The sequence below is a fragment of the Haliotis rufescens genome, unplaced genomic scaffold (genome assembly GCF_023055435.1).
Source record: "Haliotis rufescens isolate VD_foot unplaced genomic scaffold, xgHalRufe1.0.p SCAF_6, whole genome shotgun sequence".
NCBI lineage: Eukaryota > Metazoa > Mollusca > Gastropoda > Lepetellida > Haliotidae > Haliotis > Haliotis rufescens.
The window spans coordinates 38,930,898-38,950,054 of record NW_025964334.1 but is presented as its reverse complement, the minus strand read 5'-3'; the positions used below and the strand labels follow the sequence as shown (position 1 = coordinate 38,950,054).

General features: G+C 40.1%; 2 protein-coding genes across 9 annotated transcripts in view; one reads left to right on the top strand and one right to left on the bottom strand.

The window, feature by feature from the left end:
* The window catches only part of LOC124145812 (transcriptional activator protein Pur-alpha-like), a 38,796-nt gene extending 33,790 nt beyond the window's left edge, over positions 1 to 5,006 (bottom strand). For 2 of the 7 annotated variants that reach the window (XM_046515745.2, XM_046515744.2), the window contains exon 1: positions 4,823 to 4,990. In XM_046515745.2, coding sequence (XP_046371701.1) covers positions 4,823 to 4,874 — 52 coding nt within the window. In that variant the 5' untranslated portion in view covers positions 4,875 to 4,990. Of the gene's footprint in view, positions 1 to 4,822 lie in introns of all 7 variants that reach the window. The other 5 variants (XM_046515740.2, XM_046515742.2, XM_046515747.2 and 2 more) reach the window with 4 other exon arrangements.
* Positions 5,007 to 5,184: 178 nt separating this feature from the next.
* On the top strand, positions 5,185 to 18,638 carry LOC124145813. 2 transcript variants are annotated; one of them, XM_046515749.2, is made up of 5 exons: positions 5,185 to 5,252; positions 15,313 to 15,668; positions 16,559 to 16,890; positions 17,054 to 17,306; positions 17,612 to 18,638. In XM_046515749.2, the coding sequence occupies exons 2-5, from the start codon at positions 15,348 to 15,350 to the stop codon at positions 17,921 to 17,923; spliced, it is 1,218 nt and encodes a 405-aa protein (XP_046371705.2). In that variant the 5' UTR covers positions 5,185 to 5,252; positions 15,313 to 15,347; the 3' UTR covers positions 17,924 to 18,638. The 2 variants fall into 2 exon arrangements, with proteins under 2 accessions (XP_046371705.2, XP_046371704.2); XM_046515748.2 differs by having other exon boundaries at positions 5,199 to 5,252; positions 15,299 to 15,668.
* Positions 18,639 to 19,157: the final 519 nt, after the last annotated feature.

The window sequence follows — 19,157 nt, the reverse complement described above, 5'->3', positions numbered from 1 at the left end:
AGCAAATGACTGAAGTAGATCAGTAGGCATTTCCAAGAAGGGAATACATTCTATTATCACAGAAACTTTGGCAATGAAGAAAGGATCAGCCTGTTTGGTTCCAAAGTTTCTGAAATCTGATCGAAAATGCACCAGGCTCAATTTGTCTAGTGATAATCTAGCTCTGTTTGAAGCTGATTCCGACAGATTCTTGCAATGATTTGTGACCTTAGTGTTGATGAAACTTCACCACTTCCAGGCACATGAGTCCAATCAACAACTATGGAAGCATTTGACATCACCATCCCCCAAAAAGACAAAGACTGGAAAGGTTATGGCCTCCATATTCTATGATGCCAAAAGTTGTCATGTTCCAAAAGGCCAGACAATGAAAGGTGCATATCATGCTGCACTTTTGAGGCAATTACGCAATCTAATTAAGACCACAAGCGATGGGAAACTGAGAACAAAACCAAGGAAAAGTAACAGTGCACAAATCAGACATGGTCATGGCTACAATCCACGTTTGGGTCTCTGAAGTCCTTCAGGACTCACCTTCTCCTAGTCTGGCTCCGTCAGACTTCCATCTTTTCCCAAATATTATCGAAAAGAAAGATCTAGTGGAAATCCTTTTTGACTTGAACATCATAGCAGCTGTGGAGAACATTCTGGACAGCCAAGAGAAGGACTTCTATGAAATTGGGATAAAATCCCTCTAACAACATCGGCAAAAGTTTCAATTTGGAAGGGGACTATGTCAAGTCTTTCTTTGAACTTATCAAATCCACCCCTGTAGTTGTGGTTACCATTCTCTTTCACCATTTCATTATTTAATATGCGTATTTTATATGTCACTAACGGGGGCTGTTTTAAAAGTCTGCCAATGTGTACAGTGGGACTTACACTGATTTGTAAAATCATGCACCATGCACAATTCATGCATAATTGTAGAAAATGACGCATCGACAAATACAGTAAGTGGCCTGCATGCACAGTAGTTTTCTTACCTGCGCCACCAAGTATACCTTCACTGACAAAATCACAAATTAATTTCATCACCATGACCAATGAATTGCCGATTGCCACCATTTTGTTTACACTACAGTATTCATTCATACAAATTCGTTCAGTTTTTAATACCTCTTGACACGTTTGAATTACGTATGTTTCCAAAGGGCCTACAGAATGTGACACAGCAATGGAAGCCATGGAAGAACCACCATGTTATTCATAAGATAGTTGGGTGATACCATATTTTCTTGAGTGCAAGTGTTCATTTGAGGATAATTGCTATTTGAGATAAAACATCACCAGTGATTTTGACACAAAAAGCTGTACACAGGTCAATGACTTGGACCCAAGAAATGTAATAAGTCAGTGGCAAAAGTCAATAGGTCACTTGAACAAAGATGCTGGATGCAGTAAAATTTCGAAGTTAAATCAGTACTTTTAAAAAGTCGGGCACAGCTTCCGCACACCCAGCTACCCGCCGGGTCTGGGAGCAATACTGCCATCAACTTCACCCCCCATCCCCCAGACACAAGGACAACTGAGTCTCGATTGGCAAAATCGATGGCTCCAAAATAATCCTTACTATTTACTATTTAATCATGAAATTATGACACGTGTGATGCCTTGCTTAGCATTTCTATCGGTCAAAAGTCCGACAACTTAAACAAACCATCGGTCAAATAGAAAGTTTATCGGTCTATGACCGGTGACCGAGGGCCATCTGAAACCCTGATCACTATACATAATTCTAAATCAATCTCATTACAATCAGATCTAAGTTCTCGCTGCCGCTAAGAAAAGATCTGAGGACATCCCATTAAGGGTCACGTCAGAACGACATTTCACGAACTTTGACCGACCTCTGAAACGACTAACAAGAAGTCGACATCAGCCAATTAGAAAGCAGCTTTCTCGAGCTTTACGGCACTCATTTCAACCTGGTAGCTTCCATTTCAGACTATGCTTAAAAAATATCTTGACAGAGTTCTTGATTAAAACTTTGAAAACTGAACAAACAAACATTCTGGAATGTCTAATATATGGTTGCGATTGTATGGCAATGCTTCCCACATACTGTGCAACACCTCCTCCCTTTAAATGTTTATCCCATGGAAGCGAGAGATAGACGATAATTTTGATGGAGTCAATCGTACGGGCCGTAACTGTCGTTTGGAATACCCTGCGTTAACGTTTTCGAGGTTGCATGATTAGAAAACATATGCCGACTATCACTTTCATGATCTGGTAAGCAACGCTTTGATTGGTCGGATGAAAGGTTGTTCTGAGGTGACCCATAATGGGATCTTTGTTACACCTTTTACGACACAAGTCACTGTTCAGACTTTCTGTGGTCTTGCTATTTCGATCACGAAAACATGTTGACATATCGCTGACTGATTCCATCAAACTTATCGTCTATCTCTCGCTTCCATGGGATAAACATTTAAAGGGAAGAGGCGTATCAACATATCAACAAAATCCATACTGTGTTACACTTGCATATGACATTTAACAACTCAATGTATGACATTTTGTATATATGTTTCCATTCCTTGACATCTTAGGTTTCAAGATATCAATAGCAGTAATCTGATCATGGCTACTGCAAGTAACGGTGAGTTGCTGCAATCTGCCAAAGAGTTCACACACAAATTCGCCTAAATTAATATAAATACTGAAAGATAACTTGAATACAATTAATATCACAAATAAGTACAGATATATACAATTAAACACTTTATTTATTACCAGATGCAAGCGTAACACAGTATGGATTTTGTTAATATGCTATTTCCGATGACATAAAAATGTATGTTTGTAAGAAAATTGATTAAATTTATGTGAGCCATTATGTTTCGTTTGTTATTTGGCACAGCAATATTTGTTGATGAAAAGACATGTTATGCTTTGAAGTCAAGATTTAGATCATAAAGCATACAATGTTTATTCAGCTGCAATGATCAGAGAGTGAAATTTATGGCCCATACTTCCAAAAAATATGGGGTCATAGGGCCATGAAGAAAGATTACTTCCCAATTATTAACAGAATAACAGTGCATTTTTACATCTTCCACTGGCAATAATTCAAATATTATTTCTAAAATCTACATACCTATCTCTTCCTTAATCACTTACCTCGAAGTATATTATATACTTTTGTACATTGAAAGTGAACTTTGAATGAGGATTTCCAGATCGAAAACAAAATCAGGTTATTGGTTTTGTTTGGATGCCTTCTCGTTTTCCAAAACCTGTACCAGAGCCCAATTTTGATGAGACCTATTCTAACACAGAATCCATATTGGGGTGAGAATGGTACTGGACCTGATGAAAAACAGCAGTAATATTTCCGTAACATTCAACACCAAGTGACAAAAAAGACACTTTGTTGTCTCCAGTCTACTGCAGATATTCCAAAGAAACTCATTGTATGGAATTAAACAATTGAAATTTCCACTTCTCAAAAACAGGATTTATGCAGAATTAACCAGGCTCACAGCTTGTTGAGATTTCAGATCAGAATTCTGGATAGATCCCCAGTACCTGGTTCCTGTGACAACTACAATGGGGAGCAGGTGGTCAGGCTCTGTGACTTGTCTCATAACATGTCATTGTACTTTGATACTGTGGATCATTGCTGATATTTTTGTATGCAAATAAGTTAAACATTGTTGAAAAAATACTTTTAATACAAAGGTATTTACTAGCCCTGTTCTGAAAGAAAGAGAATAGATGGAAGTTGAATCTCTTGCACTCACACAGTGCTCAATATAGGAAAAGATCTATTGCACATAAAGAATTTATATGCTAAAAACCTCCTAACATCTTATTTGTTACCAACACAAAGAATGCAAAGAACTGACCCAATATTGAAGATTTTCTTACTAATTAAGTCATAAAAGTTGAGGCTGTTTTTGTAAACATTAAACAAGTTCACAACAACTGCAATCTTTCACAAATGTTACAAACAGCGGTTACATACAATATACCAAACTACTGAGGTGTCATCTTATCGAGATACAAGTGCTAAACAGATATTTCATGCTACTGACAGTCAATACTACTGTCTAAAAACTACTTCCTCTACAACCACCTGTTCCCTCCAGTTTCTAGTGATATCATGGTTATAGGAAACAGGCGGACTTTCTATTTCCTTATTCTACAAAAACGACTTTCTACGTTCAATTTATCTAAAGCCGCATTGGTACCAATGTTAACACTGTTGCATGTGGATCATTTATCTGTGGGGAATCACCATTTAGAGCTACCAAAACAAACCTGACCTAGAAAAATTTGACAGCTTGCACTTCCGATGAGAAGGCAACCACAGTTGTCAGTTCAACTACCAATGTAATCAGTACGAAAATAATAACCTCCTTATGAAAAGTATTTGCTTTGGTGGGTTGTTCGCTTAATTCATCGATGTCATATAGAAAGCAACAAGTGATAATTAGGTTTCCGCAGACAACTTATATTCAGGAACTGATGCCGTGCTCGCCATGTTGAATTTCAGCTGACCATAGAAAATATCAATACAAGGCTTCTGCGATCGCTTATTTTCGACTTGATCCGTAAATTAGGCAGCTGAGGACTGGGGCACAACCATATGAATGAATACTGTACCCTAAGAAACCTCTTACTCGAGCAGGTAAACGCAAAATGACAGCATTTTCTCAAGGAAACGCTGACCCGACCAGTGGACAGAAGAAAACATGGACCCTGTCAAACCGAAACGCAGTCATTGACAGCGCATAATGTTGAGCAAAATGTAATGCCATTAACATATCGTATCAACGCTTATATTTTAAAAGAAATTCATATAAAATTGTACCTTGAGCTTGCGACTGTTGCTGCTCGTCACCACTCAGCTCCCGATCCGACATGGTGCAACCCTTCCTGAGCAAGCCTCCTTCTAACACTTCATGAATAATTCATGAGGTCATACACGTATCTCGTGCGCTGTCAAACGAGTTTGAGATTTTTGTTTCAAAGGCGTATTTTCACCCTTGCAAACTTATGGATGTGACAGGGGAAAGAATATTTTTCAATGCAAAATTAATTTAGTTAACCCTTTCCAATCGGAGAGCTCTATTTTCTCTCCATACCTTGTTCAGGTGGTTATCTAGTTCGAGGTCGGTGTTTAGGTACTCGGAGAATTATTCTGATTGGCCGCGCGCTTTGACCCGTTACGTCACAGAGGTCACAGTTTGTTTTCAAAATAGGGCATCCACGAGGCATTTGGACAAGTCCAACCTAATGAGGTATGTTCATGTAAGATATCTTTAAAATTACGTGTGTTAATCAGGCAATAATAGTAAAATACATGTGCGCGCACTGACTCATATCAACATTCTCGACAAATCTGTGTTTTCTACTCCAAGACAGCTATAATAATGTGGCACTAAATAGTTACATACTAGCTATTCTCATCTAAATTATCTCTTATAATTAACTAACGTAGTAATATCTTCATATTGGCGTACAGACAATGCGATGCTGTGTATTAATAATTTAAATGCCTTGGGGTTTCTTCTATGGTTTTATATAGGTCTACATATTGATAAATTACTCCGGTCGGCTATCTTTTCTGACATTCAAGCATACACAAGATGAAAAACAAGCAAATAATCTTTAAAAGAGACATATTGTGATTTCTCAAACGTTATTTTAATGCAATGGTAATGAGTAAAACACTTAAATCTTATAATTGTGAAAGAATGACATGCCCCAGGAACATTACTATTTATTCGATTTGCGCACGCAACTTATACATAAATGCGAATTGGTCTTGCATATTAGTTTATATACGCAGCTCATTGGGTGCCAGTGTTTGGTTTATGGAGAAAGAAACTGACTACATCCATTAGCTGAATTACAAAGCTAAATGTCCTTGTGATCCTGAAATTTGAAACCAGGGATGATGCGAGTCAAACTAGTTAAAAACAAATTGTCAACTCATTTCCTATACCGACATAACTCTCATGGCGTTATTTGGCAATATCATTGATTCCCAAGACAACAAAATGTATATAGAAATTCAATTAGAAGAGTAGATGTAAACAATCATTCTTTTCAAATGGTAATTTATTGTTGGACTGAGGATCTTTGACAATGCGTATATTGTTATCTTTTCGTATGGGTGGATCATAGGTTTTCGGACATCATACGTTCTCGGACGGCCATGTTTTTCGCGATTATTCGCACTTTAACAAGGGGTGTGGCGTCACACAGACATTGTAAATACACAGATGATGGCTTGTTTATTAGATAAAGTTGTCTTTTATAAGTGAGTGAGATCTTTTACAGTTGTTCTTGTGATTCGCGAGAAAACTACGAATGTTTCTAAGCGTCCGAAAAACCCATAACACGGGGATATATATATGGATATATGTTGCCATGAGGCCAATAGTACAATGACATTTTGTTGTAGGAAAATACGCCGTGGAGCACTACTTGTATATTGTATCTGTCTACATGTACACATTTGAGTTTTATTAATACTAATATATATCAGCACTTGTGTTAGGGTCAAGGTCAGTAGAATAACAAGTTTCAATCGAAACCAGGCTAGTGACAAGAGCATGTCATTTACAAAGCGTCTAAACAGAGAGCGTTTAGCGCAGCCTGTAGCATGTCAGGCTTCTGTTCGAAGGTCGCGGGTTCAAGTCCCAGCCGAATGTATAGATCATGAATATAATTTGCTCGTCTAAAGTTATAGTTGTTGTAGATGTATATATGTATGTATGCATTAAGTTTAATCCATCTGGACTCCCTAGAGGTGTTATTATGGAGTGATAATCTTATAGGGATATATGTAGCAGCACAACAGGACAAAATCAAAATCAACATGTTGTTCGGATTAGGGGGAGATTAGGGAAGATTATATAATTTGTAGCAAAACAATAAGCTTCACATTTGTTCATTCCAGAGAAAGAAGATATTTTGGGAAATCTGTAATAATTCTTTTCTCAGTAACAATAAGGCCCATGGAGATTTAAGAGGATATGTATAGGCCCGTACTGTGAATTGAATGTCTCAATAAAATGGAAATTTTAAAAAAAGGTGTTATTGAAATTGTCGATTATGTTAACATGCATCATCTGCTCTATCAGAAACTGTTCTATAGGTCCCTGTCTAGATAGAACATTGTTACCATAGAATCTTTGTTACCACTACAATATTTAAATAATTGCAACATCATCTTCCAAGTTGTATTATTCATTCTAAAGTATTTATATCAACAACCGAAAGTTCAATTTCCCTGACGCATATAGATTTGTTTGTTTGTTGTTTAATGCCGCACTCAGAAATATTCAAGCTAAATGACGGCGGCCTGTAAATAATAAGATAGAATAAGATAACACTTTATTATCCCAAAAGGAAATTTGGGTTACATCTTCACAAGGTCTCAGCTTATTGATAAACACATTTATCATTTAACTTAAGCATTTATCCATGACATAAGCTTATGACATAAAAACATGTATGTCATACCCCAATGACATAAGTATGCAAATTAGATATGCAAATTAGATAACCGGAAGAGCGAGCGGTTTGATTTGAAACTATATATTATAAGTGAAGTTACACCTTAATGAATTTTAATTTGGTGAAATGAAATCATAACTGAGATTGTTGGTGGCTGTATCTTCACAGGGGGTTGAAGTATCGTAAAACAATTGTCCCCCTGGGAAGGTACGTAAGTCCAGTATTATTCAACGTATCATTTCCTTTCTCTGTGCTTTTAATCGTAGTATTTTTGTTGATTTTAACTCTTTGGCTAATCTGTCTGACAATCGCCAGTGGCCAGAGGGATGGTGTAAATCCTGCTGGGGTACCATGTAGGTAGCAGAAGTACCGTAAGTCCCCATGGTCCCTAGTATGGTGGCCTAACTTTGGTTGCTGGCGATCTACAGCCCGTTTTTATATTGTATCGTTTATATTGTATCTGATTATTTTATTGCTCTAAAACTAGTTTTAAAATTATAATTTGTGATATATTGCTGGTTGTTGTACTGTCCTTCGATGACAGCTTTTAATATATAATATAAATACCTAACTTGTTCAACCTAGTTCACATCGCTATATGGCTGAAATATTGCCGATGCGATGTAAAATTTAACTCACTCACTCACTCACACTCACCAGAGATATAATCAGATTACACAGAATCGTTGTTGTTACCGTTATTAAAGTTTCAATTATTCTGCAAAAGTCTGTTCAAGTATTTTGTTTAAAATAATCCGAGGAACTTTTTTTCTCAGCGAATTGTTTATTTTGGTTTACATGGCTATGGAAAACATGTATCACTACGCACGATCTATACGTAAGATTTCGACAAGTTGCTGATGTTAATGTTTAATGCAATTATTCCTTAATTTGGAAGCAAAAATGTGAAAATGATAAAAAGAATTCATCACTCGTGTTTTTTAATATGGGAAATATCAACCGAGTCTTAGTTAATCGGTATTTGCCGAGCCTTTGGCGATGAAACACTCGTGATGAATCCTCTATATACAAATAAATAACAACATCCCAAACGTAATTAGCACTAAATGTGGTACTAGCGAATAAATGCTCAACAATTATTGATCACAAAACGTATTATAAAACCTGGTAGTATATAGCTGGTTTGAATGTATTCCGGGGCCTGTGTGTTCTTAACATCGGCAATCGTATTAGTTGGCGACCAGAAGGAAGAAGTTGATACTCCGAATGTAAAACATGCGAGATATAACTCACTCTTTAATTGCTTTTTTTAAACTATTTGCTGCTCATAATTACTGTCGATGTGCTGAATAGAAATGCCATACATACATATTGTAAGATTTTTTTTGTGTTGCGAACATTTAGATTTCCGTACCAACTAGTGAAGTTAAAAGTCAGAATACTTCAAATAAATGTTTTATAATACATGGACATGATGGTAGAGTCAGCTTGAAAATGTCTTAGACCACGAAGAAAATACAACCTCAGTTTGTTGACCCTTTATATTATATACTGTATTTTCATCCCTTGTGAGTTTTTAAGATATTTATACTTGTCTCCAACTTCTATTACCTCATTATCAATAACAATTGGATCAAAATATGAGCTATCTTTCCAAACATCTGTTACTATTTCTTTCGTTTTCCTGGCATTTAAAAACAGATAATTATCCTTACACCAGGACAAAAAAATAGAAATTTTATTTCTGTACTCTCGTTCCGAATCTTTGATAAGACCTGCAAGTGCACATTTTTACAGTAAAACAAGGCTCGATTCCTCTATTGTGGAAAATATTATTCATTGTTCCTGCTCCCAAAAGCAAAACAAACCCAACAGTACACAATAACTGTCGCCATGTGGCGTCAACTTCAATATCTATGAAGTCAAGAGATTGTTATTTTTTTTAAGTTCAGCACATTCTCGCCCATTTTGTTTATTTTGAACACCAAGGATTGTATTTGCTGTTTTCTTAATAACTATGTCTTGGGGTCAGACCACCCGATCCCGTTAGTCGCCTGTTGCGACACGCATGGGTTGCCTAAGAGCTAAGACCTATTCTGACCCGGATCTAAACGGGTCGACGCATATCAGAATGCATATATACTATCGATACACATTTATTATATTAATTTTTAAAAAATGATTAATGCTTAAATGACGAAATGAGCTAAAAGTTAAAATACACAAACCTGGATATCATCCGCCATTTTGGTAATTAGTAACGTTTTCTAAGTGTTTTTCGTCACCTCGCTTAAGTAACATGGTGTTTGGGTAGGTTGCTTGCAACGACTTTAAACAAATGCTTCTGTAAGTAAATGTCGTTTTTAGTGTCTAATGAAAAATATGTTTTGTTCAAATGTGTGGCTGGCGGATTTCACTGATGAGGTTGCCGCGCGTCATAACGGAACTTCTATATATTTTGAGTAATATTATTTTTTGTTGTTGATGAACATTCGATGATTATGAATTTATGTTGTTTGGGGGTTTAATCATGTTAAACCATACAAATGCAAGCGGGATTATGTTTTCTGCTTATTTGGAGCTTCATTGTCCTATTTTATATAATAGTCACGCTATCGCTTGCTGCTATATTAATATCATGAAATTAACCTGGCGGATAGGTGTCCGGTATTCTGTAGGTGTACCTTATAGTTAACGATGACGTCACTAGGAGGCTGCTCGAGTACGCACTCTAGGGGTTCAGTAGATATGGGTAACTAAGGGCAACTGAAGTATGACGTAAAACGGTTATGTGCATGCTGACATTGGTCAACCAGGGTTTGCGTGTTGACATTAATTAAGAAATAAACGACGAATGGGAGTTGTTTATCGTACAATAAAACAATGCAGGGAGAATAAACCATGAGGGGCGCTGCCCCGAGTGGTTTATTCTCCCTGCAGTGTTTTATTGTACGATAAACAACGACCGCGAGTCGTCTCTTTCTTATATGAGATATCAACATTATGTACAGCCTCTTTAAGGATGTTGATAAAATGCGCAAGCTTTAAAATATTTACCTTAATATTAATAATGAAGACTCCCTGAATAGAATCCGACCTCGTCAATGTCGGACAAGTCTATTTTATGAATAGGTGGGTTAGGTTTTGTACGCATTTTCTGACAATCCTCACGTCGATTATTTGTACCTTTTCTCCTGATACCAATTGTCATATCGCTCCTAATTTTGAATGCGATTTGATTTTCGATTGCCACTTCGGTTATCTGCGTACCCCAGCTACATCTATGAGGAACAACTCACTAGACACTTCACTCTAAAAATAACGTCGACCAATATATGCATATTCGAATTGCCAGAAATGACGTCATGATAGAATTTTTTTGTATCGTGAAATAAACCACGCTTCGTTATTTGCGATTTATCGTGTAGCTATCTTGTATCACAGATTATAACAGCGAGTGTGTACGTGTTTGTCTGAACCGTTCCCGAGCAAGTCATAGTATGTATATTACCCACACCTTATAAGGATGCTGCAGAGAAGTAGGGAGTAGTCCCTGCAGCAGTGCAACATGCCGTCAACAATGTGTTCTGGCGTCATCTTTATTGTGACGCGCAAATCAATGTGTCAACAATGCTGTATGTTTTAATAGAGATTTTTTATACGACATACTGGTATGTGTCATACTGATGTTACGAAACTAGGGTAATACACAATTCTTACACGAGTTTCGTACAATCAGTATGACACGCATGTCGGCGTAATAATTTCTTTATTACCAATTCTACCGTGAATTTTGAATTTACTCGATTCTGATTGGTCAATCAGAGGCTATTAAATCACAATAAACCCCCTCTGATTGAAACAGCTGGTTTGACGGCCGCATCACCGCGGAAGCTAATATTAATAGAATAGTACTATTTTCAGTCATTGTCGCGTTCGGTTCCAAATTCAATTTAGCGGGGTTAAATCTACAGGTAACCTAGCTCTACATTGAAAACACAGTATCTTTATCTCCTAATTATTTCTTGATCCCATTGAGCTCTCTCTCCTTTAAAAAAAAAACGTACCGATCAAAACTACAATTGTCGAATGACGTTAACAATATTCAGCTCACTCTCCTACCCAGAGTTCCATGCGGCCGGCAGCCAGCTAGCATTGTACCTCTGCCACAGGCCAGCGCCATGTGACGATTCGTCACATCTTTCACAGTCCATTCAAGATATTGCATATGCTTTTCATCCGTTTCATGTTTGACAAGTTTACACATTTTCATAAACAAATGTCAAAGAATGGTTAACTTTCATTGAGAAAGTATGCAAATACGTAAAAATCTACTTGTTTTTGCGTAGTTATCCTATGTTTACATTGGTTGTACGGCTCCACGTGCTGTCATCGAAGCCCAACGGAGAGCTAGCGACACGGTCACTTTGATGCATAAATATATATTGTCATGCAACTCACTGTCGAAGTTGTAGTAGCATATCTATATAGTTATGCAAAACAATATGTAAAGCGCCCCGAAATACTTGCATTAGTCCGATCTATACTGATTTCTGAAAAAAGCGCGTTTGTTTAAAAACAAGAGAAAAAGTCCGGTCACGTGATATGCAAATTAGCCTGTGGCAGTGGTGTTATGCTGAGTCACCACTGCGACGGTGTGTGTGTATTCAGCTATGACGTCGTTTCTAGTGTGACGTCATTCCGACCTTACATCACAATAAGATTCGAATGACGTCAACAATGTCGTTCGGATGACGGAAACAATCCACTGGTGCGCGGTGAAATGATATTTGCACTTGCGCACCAACGAATTTAATTAACTCGGTTATTTCTAACCCTACGGGTAATAATGTCAACAACGGCCCTGACATAACGTCAACAATGCTTTTGATGCGCGTGAGGTATTATACATGTGCTTCATATGCTTGTTTATCCTATAATGGATAATGTTATCGATCTGACAAACCAATCTGATAAAGTGGATGTCACGATCCGATGCGATGCCTTCGTGCTCGGTAAACTATTGTATATCATTCGAGACAAGTTTAATTTGAGGTTTGTTTTGTCATGGGACTGCTTCTGTAAACAAACGTCGCTTCAAAATATTTGGCACTATATGACAAACCGGTCGGTTTACTCATTGCAGTCATACGCGATTCCTACAGTGAAAGACCTTCTCCGTGGTATAGTGGATAGAGCGTCTGCCTTGAGAGAAGAGGATGGGTGGTTCGATCCCTGGCCGCGTCATATCAACATACGTTAAAAGATGTTTAACGCCGCAAACAGCAATATTCCAGCTATGTGACGGCGGTCTGTAAATAGTCGAGTCCGGATCCGACAATACAGTGATTAACATCATGAGCATCGGTCCACGCAATTGGGATACGATGACATGCATCAACCAAGTCAGCGAGCCTGACCACCCGATCTCGTTAGTCGCCTCTTACGACAAGCATAGTCGCCTGTTAAACCCCATTTCACCTCCAACAGTGAAATGAAATACCTCTGAATCTTCAATCGTTTTTAAAATGACATTTTATTTATACTAGATTAAAATAGGCCAAGGGACCGCATAATTCCAATTTAAGTCCTAATGTATGATATTTACGATACGAACATACTCTCACGAATAATGTTTACCATCTCAACACTCTCCGGTGTGATATGAAACCGCTTCGTCATTCTTGAATTTCTCGTTTAAAAAAAACAATCCGTTTCTCATCTCTCATAAACAGTGCCTCATAAACAGTTTTCCTGAATAATGCGTATTAATAGATAACGTCAGGCCATTTATTCGTCAATCGGGTAATGACAACAGTCAATATCGTTCTAACTGAAACCGGGGCGGGTCGGGTAGCCTAGTGGTTAAAGCGTTCGCTCGTCACGCCGAAGACTCGGGTTCGATTTCCGACATGGGTACAACGTGTGAAGCCCATTTCTGGTGTCCCCCGCCGTGATATTGCTGGAATACTGCTAAAAGCGGCGTAAAGCCATACTCACTCACTCTAACTGAAACCTGTTTTTTTAGACAGTGGGGTAACTACCTATTTAAGAAATAAACAACGAATGGGAGTTGTTTATCGTTATAAGGTTCCGGAATTTTGTCGCGCAGCTATCTTATATAAAATATTATGTTTTCTTATAAATTAGAAGAACCATTTTCCACATGTTGTTCAAATACTTTAAAAGGGTAATGCTATCAAGTATGCATTTTTTGTCATGTGTTGTCGCGGTGGTCGTCTAAAACATCACATTACGCTGTGCAGAAGTACGTCCATTTCGAGCGCCAGTAACCAATTACATACTTTTCAAATCCCAGATTCGCTCTGATAATGTTTATTAAGCACTAGCCATTGAATTAAGTACACTCGATTGTCCAGTATTCTAATTATGTGTATGATAAACATGATAATCTACAGTATCGTGACCTAAAAGCCAATCAGTTGACAATATCTACACTTACAAATTCAATGACACTCATCTTATTTAATAACCCTACTGTCACCGACTATTTCTTAACCTGGGCTTGTTACTAGTGACATAAAGGCAACCCTCACCACCCCTTCCCAACCCAACCCGACCCTAGGGCAGGTATAGGCTGTGATCTGTGACGCTTTACGAAACAATCATACCACAGCTGGAAGTTGTAAAGCCGTACGCTAAGTTAGCAGGGGTAATCTGGAGATCAGAACCCACCGAAACAACAGCTCCAGTATGTAAACCATAGTACCATGTACACAACAAGTCATAACCCATACGGCTTGAAGAAAACTCCACAGGTGTTCGCTGATAGTTGAACTCGTAAAGTCGCTTTGCATGCGTTGGATCTTCAGTCGTGGTGTTACTGTATGTGTGGCGATATCAGTGAGTACGTTGTCTTCTTCGTACATATATACATCACACTACACTGTCGATCGATAATGGTGATTTCAGTCACAATTAAGTAGGCATGTAACATGCACTCTTCACGGACGTCTGATATGACATATGCTTTTGACGGGTCTCTTAAATATCATGAATATAGTATATACCGTAGATGTGTCGTGCGGTTGCGCTGATGGTTACGTTTATGCATGACGGTGGCTGACATCTGCAGGGAACTACTGCACTTGCATAGTACTGACATATTTCCGTATTTGTTTAGTAGTGGGTGAGTATTGTTTTATGCCGCCTTTAGCAATATTCCAGATATGGGCTTCACACATTGTACCCATGTGGGTGGGTAATCGAACCCGGGCCTTCGGCGTGACGAGCGGACGCTTTAACCACTAGGCTACCCCACCACCCCTATGATTATGATAATGAGGGGAAATAACACACACAATAACGTCTTCATGGCCTATCCATGAAGATAGCCATAGGGATGAAGTCCGGTAGTAACTGGGGAGTACTTCTTCCTTACCTGGGGGTGAGTAATAGATGAAGAACAACGTGACAGGGCCGAGTGTGTAGTATGTTAGATCATGCGTGCAGATGTATGACAGGTACGTCATTGACAGTTCAGTTATGATAAATTTAAGTTATCTCTACTACCACTAGGGCACTAGTGGTAAACTGAAGATCCGTAAAGATCCTGGTTAGAATTGGTCTTCAGCAACAGCGACTATGCTTGTCGTAAGAGGCGACTAACGGGATCGGGTAGTCAGGCTCGCGGACTCGGTTGATGCAGGTCATCGTATCCAAGTTGCGTATAGCTCGATACTCATGATGTCAATCACTGGATTGTCCGGTCCAGACTCGATTATTTTTAGACCGACGTTTTATAGCAGGAATATTGCTGATTGCGGCATTAAACAACAAAAAAATAAATAAAAAAATATATGAAAGCCTGACCCCAACATCCTCTCCCTGACCCCAGGTTTAACCTTACAGCAGCAGCGGTGGCATCCTCCAACAGCGACAACGGGATGCACCAGTACCTCAATGGCTCCACAGTCACGTGCAAGTACTCAGCGGAATTCCGTGGTTTGGTCTATAAGGTCAACCCGCATGACTTGTCGTGCGTGTACAAGCGCATGTTCGAGATGTGCGCCACGAACGCACTGCGCGACCTTGGGGTAAATGAGTGGCTTTACAAAATGGCGACGGATTTTGGAGTGCCAGAGCGGATATGTGCGTCACCGGTGGAAACGGAGAAGCGTCATGTGGCGTCAAGAGTATCATTGATGCAGAGCAACTTAGTGGGCGTTCCCATCTTTTATCCTGCCGAGGCCAACAAAGAAACGAAAGTAGGTATTCGCCCACAGGAACAGAAAGCGTATCATAAATATACAATGAATGCTCTGACATGATTTTTTGGTTTGTTGTTTAACGCCGCACTCAGCAATATTCCAGCTATATGACGGCGGTCTGTAAATAATCGAGTGATTGATATCATGACGTCGATCCACGCAATTTCTGACATGAGTTCAGGTATTTTACTGATGATTTTAACGCACGTTACCCAGATCAGAACCCCCACTACAGGACGTCGTCATACTTCCGTTTTGGGGTTCAGTCACTCATTAAACTATTTTTGTTTCTCCTTTTCAGACTCTCCCGTTTTGTTTTGTTTTTATAGTTTTGTGAGATATAGTGAGAGGTCCATGCTCATTATCTGATTTGCTGCAGGAGTGAGTGAGTGAGTGAGTTGGGTTTTAACGCCGCTTTTAACAGTATTCCAGTTATATCACGGCGTGTCAGCTTTATGTGGGAGGAAAGCCCGAAGTGATGCAGGTCTCAGACGTTTACCACTTCGGTGAAACCCACAAGCACGGGTATGGTGCTGACAAACCTAGAAACATAATCGGGGCGTACCGGGATTCGAACCCACAATCATAGGTTTCTGGCGTGCCAAAGGGACGCAACTCTGAACAGCGACTCGCGGAGCTTTAGACGACTGGGTCACCCGTGCCCCCGATTTGCTGCAGGAGTAACTGGTTACCCAGCAACATATTTGCATTTTGTTGCCCGTTATTATAATACCACGATGAGACGTGAGGTCACAAACAAATGCTGAATCAAACATGCAAGGACTGTCAATTTGCCCGAACAGTGACGCCAATTAACGCAGGGTTCTTAACGTCAGCAATTGTGAGTTGAGTTATATAACTATGCTCGTGTGTGTTTATGTTTCCAGCATATACAGGGATGGCAGACCTGCCAACAAACTCATTCTTCCTCCTCGTTGCCCGAGCACCGCCCAATGGTGGCGAACCTCTCCAAAAAGGAGAAACATCGCAGCCAATCTGCACTGGGAAAACTCGAATGCGGCGGGAAAGATGAACGCCCCCGCCCCGTTCGTGCTAATAGCGTGCAGTGTAGGAAAGCCATGTCGTCCGAGGTGATCAGCAATAAACAAGAAACCCCCCAAAACCTGAACACCCACACCTTCACCCTTGGAACCACGCCACAGATCAGCTACCGGTTCCGTCACCATGACGACCTTGACTGCTACATGGAACAATATAGGTCTGCATGATGTATGTACTCATGTCTTTCTTAGATCAAGCGACATCACAAGACTTTGCTAAAGATTGGAATTGGGATAATAGATGTTCTTGTGTGCAACTGTTTAAATGAGATCACACAGATTATATGATGCCCTAAATAGTTTATGTTTCATCACTTGTAGGGACCAGTACACATACAAGCGCTTGGCTCTGATAAGACCCAACATGAACGAGATGCGTCCATACCAGATTACCCTCCCTGTACCCCCTCTCCTTCGGTGTTTTGACATGTTTGGGTGTATCCAGCCACCCCCGGGCTGCGGGCCCCGGATGAGCGTCAGTCGCCTTTCGGCCGCCGGTAGCACCCCTACAGGCCGGACCACGCCCAAAATGCAGGCAAAGAAAAAACTGATCAAGGCGTCGATAGGAATAAAGGTCTGGCGTTTCTTTCTTTGTTCCTGATTAACTCCAGTGTTCTTGTTTCATAGACCAAGATTTTCTCTTGATATTACTGACATTAGAATGACGTTTTAAAAAAGACCCTGAGTCTCGATCCACACGGTGACATTCGCAGCAGCTAAAATATCAAAGTTGAATGAGTCGCAGTCTGGTTTTTTTCACCTGTATTTACAGCATATTTTTCGTCAACAACATGTTGTTTATCTGGTATGACTTTAAATACATGCTTCTGTTTGTTGCATGTGAATGCATGGTGACACGCTCTGTTTCTCCGACTTTAGTCTCCCGAAAGCCGCCCCGAAAGACAGACGTCCAACGTGCTGGCAGCCGAAAACGGCATCCTCAAGATGGAGTTCCAGGGGCAACCACTGCCACATGTTCAGCCGCCTACAACACAAACACTGACCAGCGGCCGGAAGTCTTCCACCAGTGTGTACAGCGACCCCTGTCTGTCGTCTGTCTCTGTCAACAACATCAAAATCCCCATCGTCTGCCGCACCAGGCCCACCATCCCCAGCAACGCCCACGGCACAATCTACGCCTCTTCCACGGAGACCCCGACATACGTTGTCTCTTACCACAAGAACAAATGATGTTTGTGTAATGCCTCGGTGCATCTGTGTTCTCACAGGACGACCTTTTGACACGAGGCTGTATAAGGGGTCTACTGTGGCTGGTCCACGGGCTGTGGCTGTCGCTATACAGTGAGGTTGCCGTGCAGAAATGTGAACTGACAAATACTGCATGGCCACACGTTTGAGCCATTGCCTATGGAAAATACGCGATCAGTTATCAACACGGTGTTAAACCCGCAAGGCATTATCAACTTACTTGATCTCTTATAATCCTCGAACTAACGGTTTGATCCGATTCCCTATACACGTGAGAAGTGGAATTTGCTATAGCTGGTCCAGCATATGTCATCATTCCAAGGTGATGTTTTCCGGGATACTGTGATAGCCATGACGGCGCTCAATATTCCAGCAGGAACCATGACGTGTATGAGACTGTACGTTAATGTATTCTTGCAGTAGTGTGTGTCCCACACAAACATAACAACACGGACCTTGAAGAAGAAACTTTATCTCGGTGTATTGAAGAGATCAGTCGATGTTGACAAACTTTCGTTTTGTCGTAAACACTTGAACGGTGTGATTTTACGTGCGCTTCCAGCTAATGCCCCTGTGACTACCTTGATAAGGGTTATGTTTTTGCAATGTTATATCAATGTGCATTTTGGCACATTTCCAAAAGGCAATCGTAGCTCTGTGAGTCTCACCTTCGAACAATAGATGCATGCAAAAGTCAGGGTGTGGTGTTTATAACTACATTAGGCCACGTCAGTGATCTAGGGGAACATGGGTTTGAACGGTAGTGTAGTTTATCATGAGGTTCCCAGACCGCCTCCGTGGTCTAATGGTAGAGCGTCCGCCCGGAGAGCGGAAGGTCCGGGGTTCGATCCCCAGCCGCGTTGTTGTTACCCTGTCTGACGCTCGGCATTAAGGGGCTAAAACAAGGACTGGTCGGCTCGGAGTCAGTATACTGTGTCTGAGTGGGGTATTCATGTTAAACTGCGGCATGGTATCTCAGTGTGCTAGCACTATAAATCGGCATCAGTCCGGACTGGTACAAGCAGCCACACACACACACACACACACACACACACACTATATATATAAGTGCAATAATCTTGGACGCGACGTTAAGCCCAATTTCACCTCACCTCATCAGGTTCCCAGCAAGATATGGTAGCCGTAAGAGGTGACTTTATGAATCAGCTGATTAGACTAGGTGACTGTTGATGGTGTGTCACCGTACCCCGTCAAT

Bases quoted from the DNA above. Each gene is read 5' to 3' on its own strand.
- LOC124145813 (XM_046515748.2), top strand. The intron at 15,669-16,558 runs GTAGGTATTCGC...TTATGTTTCCAG, and splicing joins AGGCCAACAAAGAAACGAAA to CATATACAGGGATGGCAGAC. The intron at 17,307-17,611 runs GTCTGGCGTTTC...CTCCGACTTTAG, and splicing joins AGGCGTCGATAGGAATAAAG to TCTCCCGAAAGCCGCCCCGA.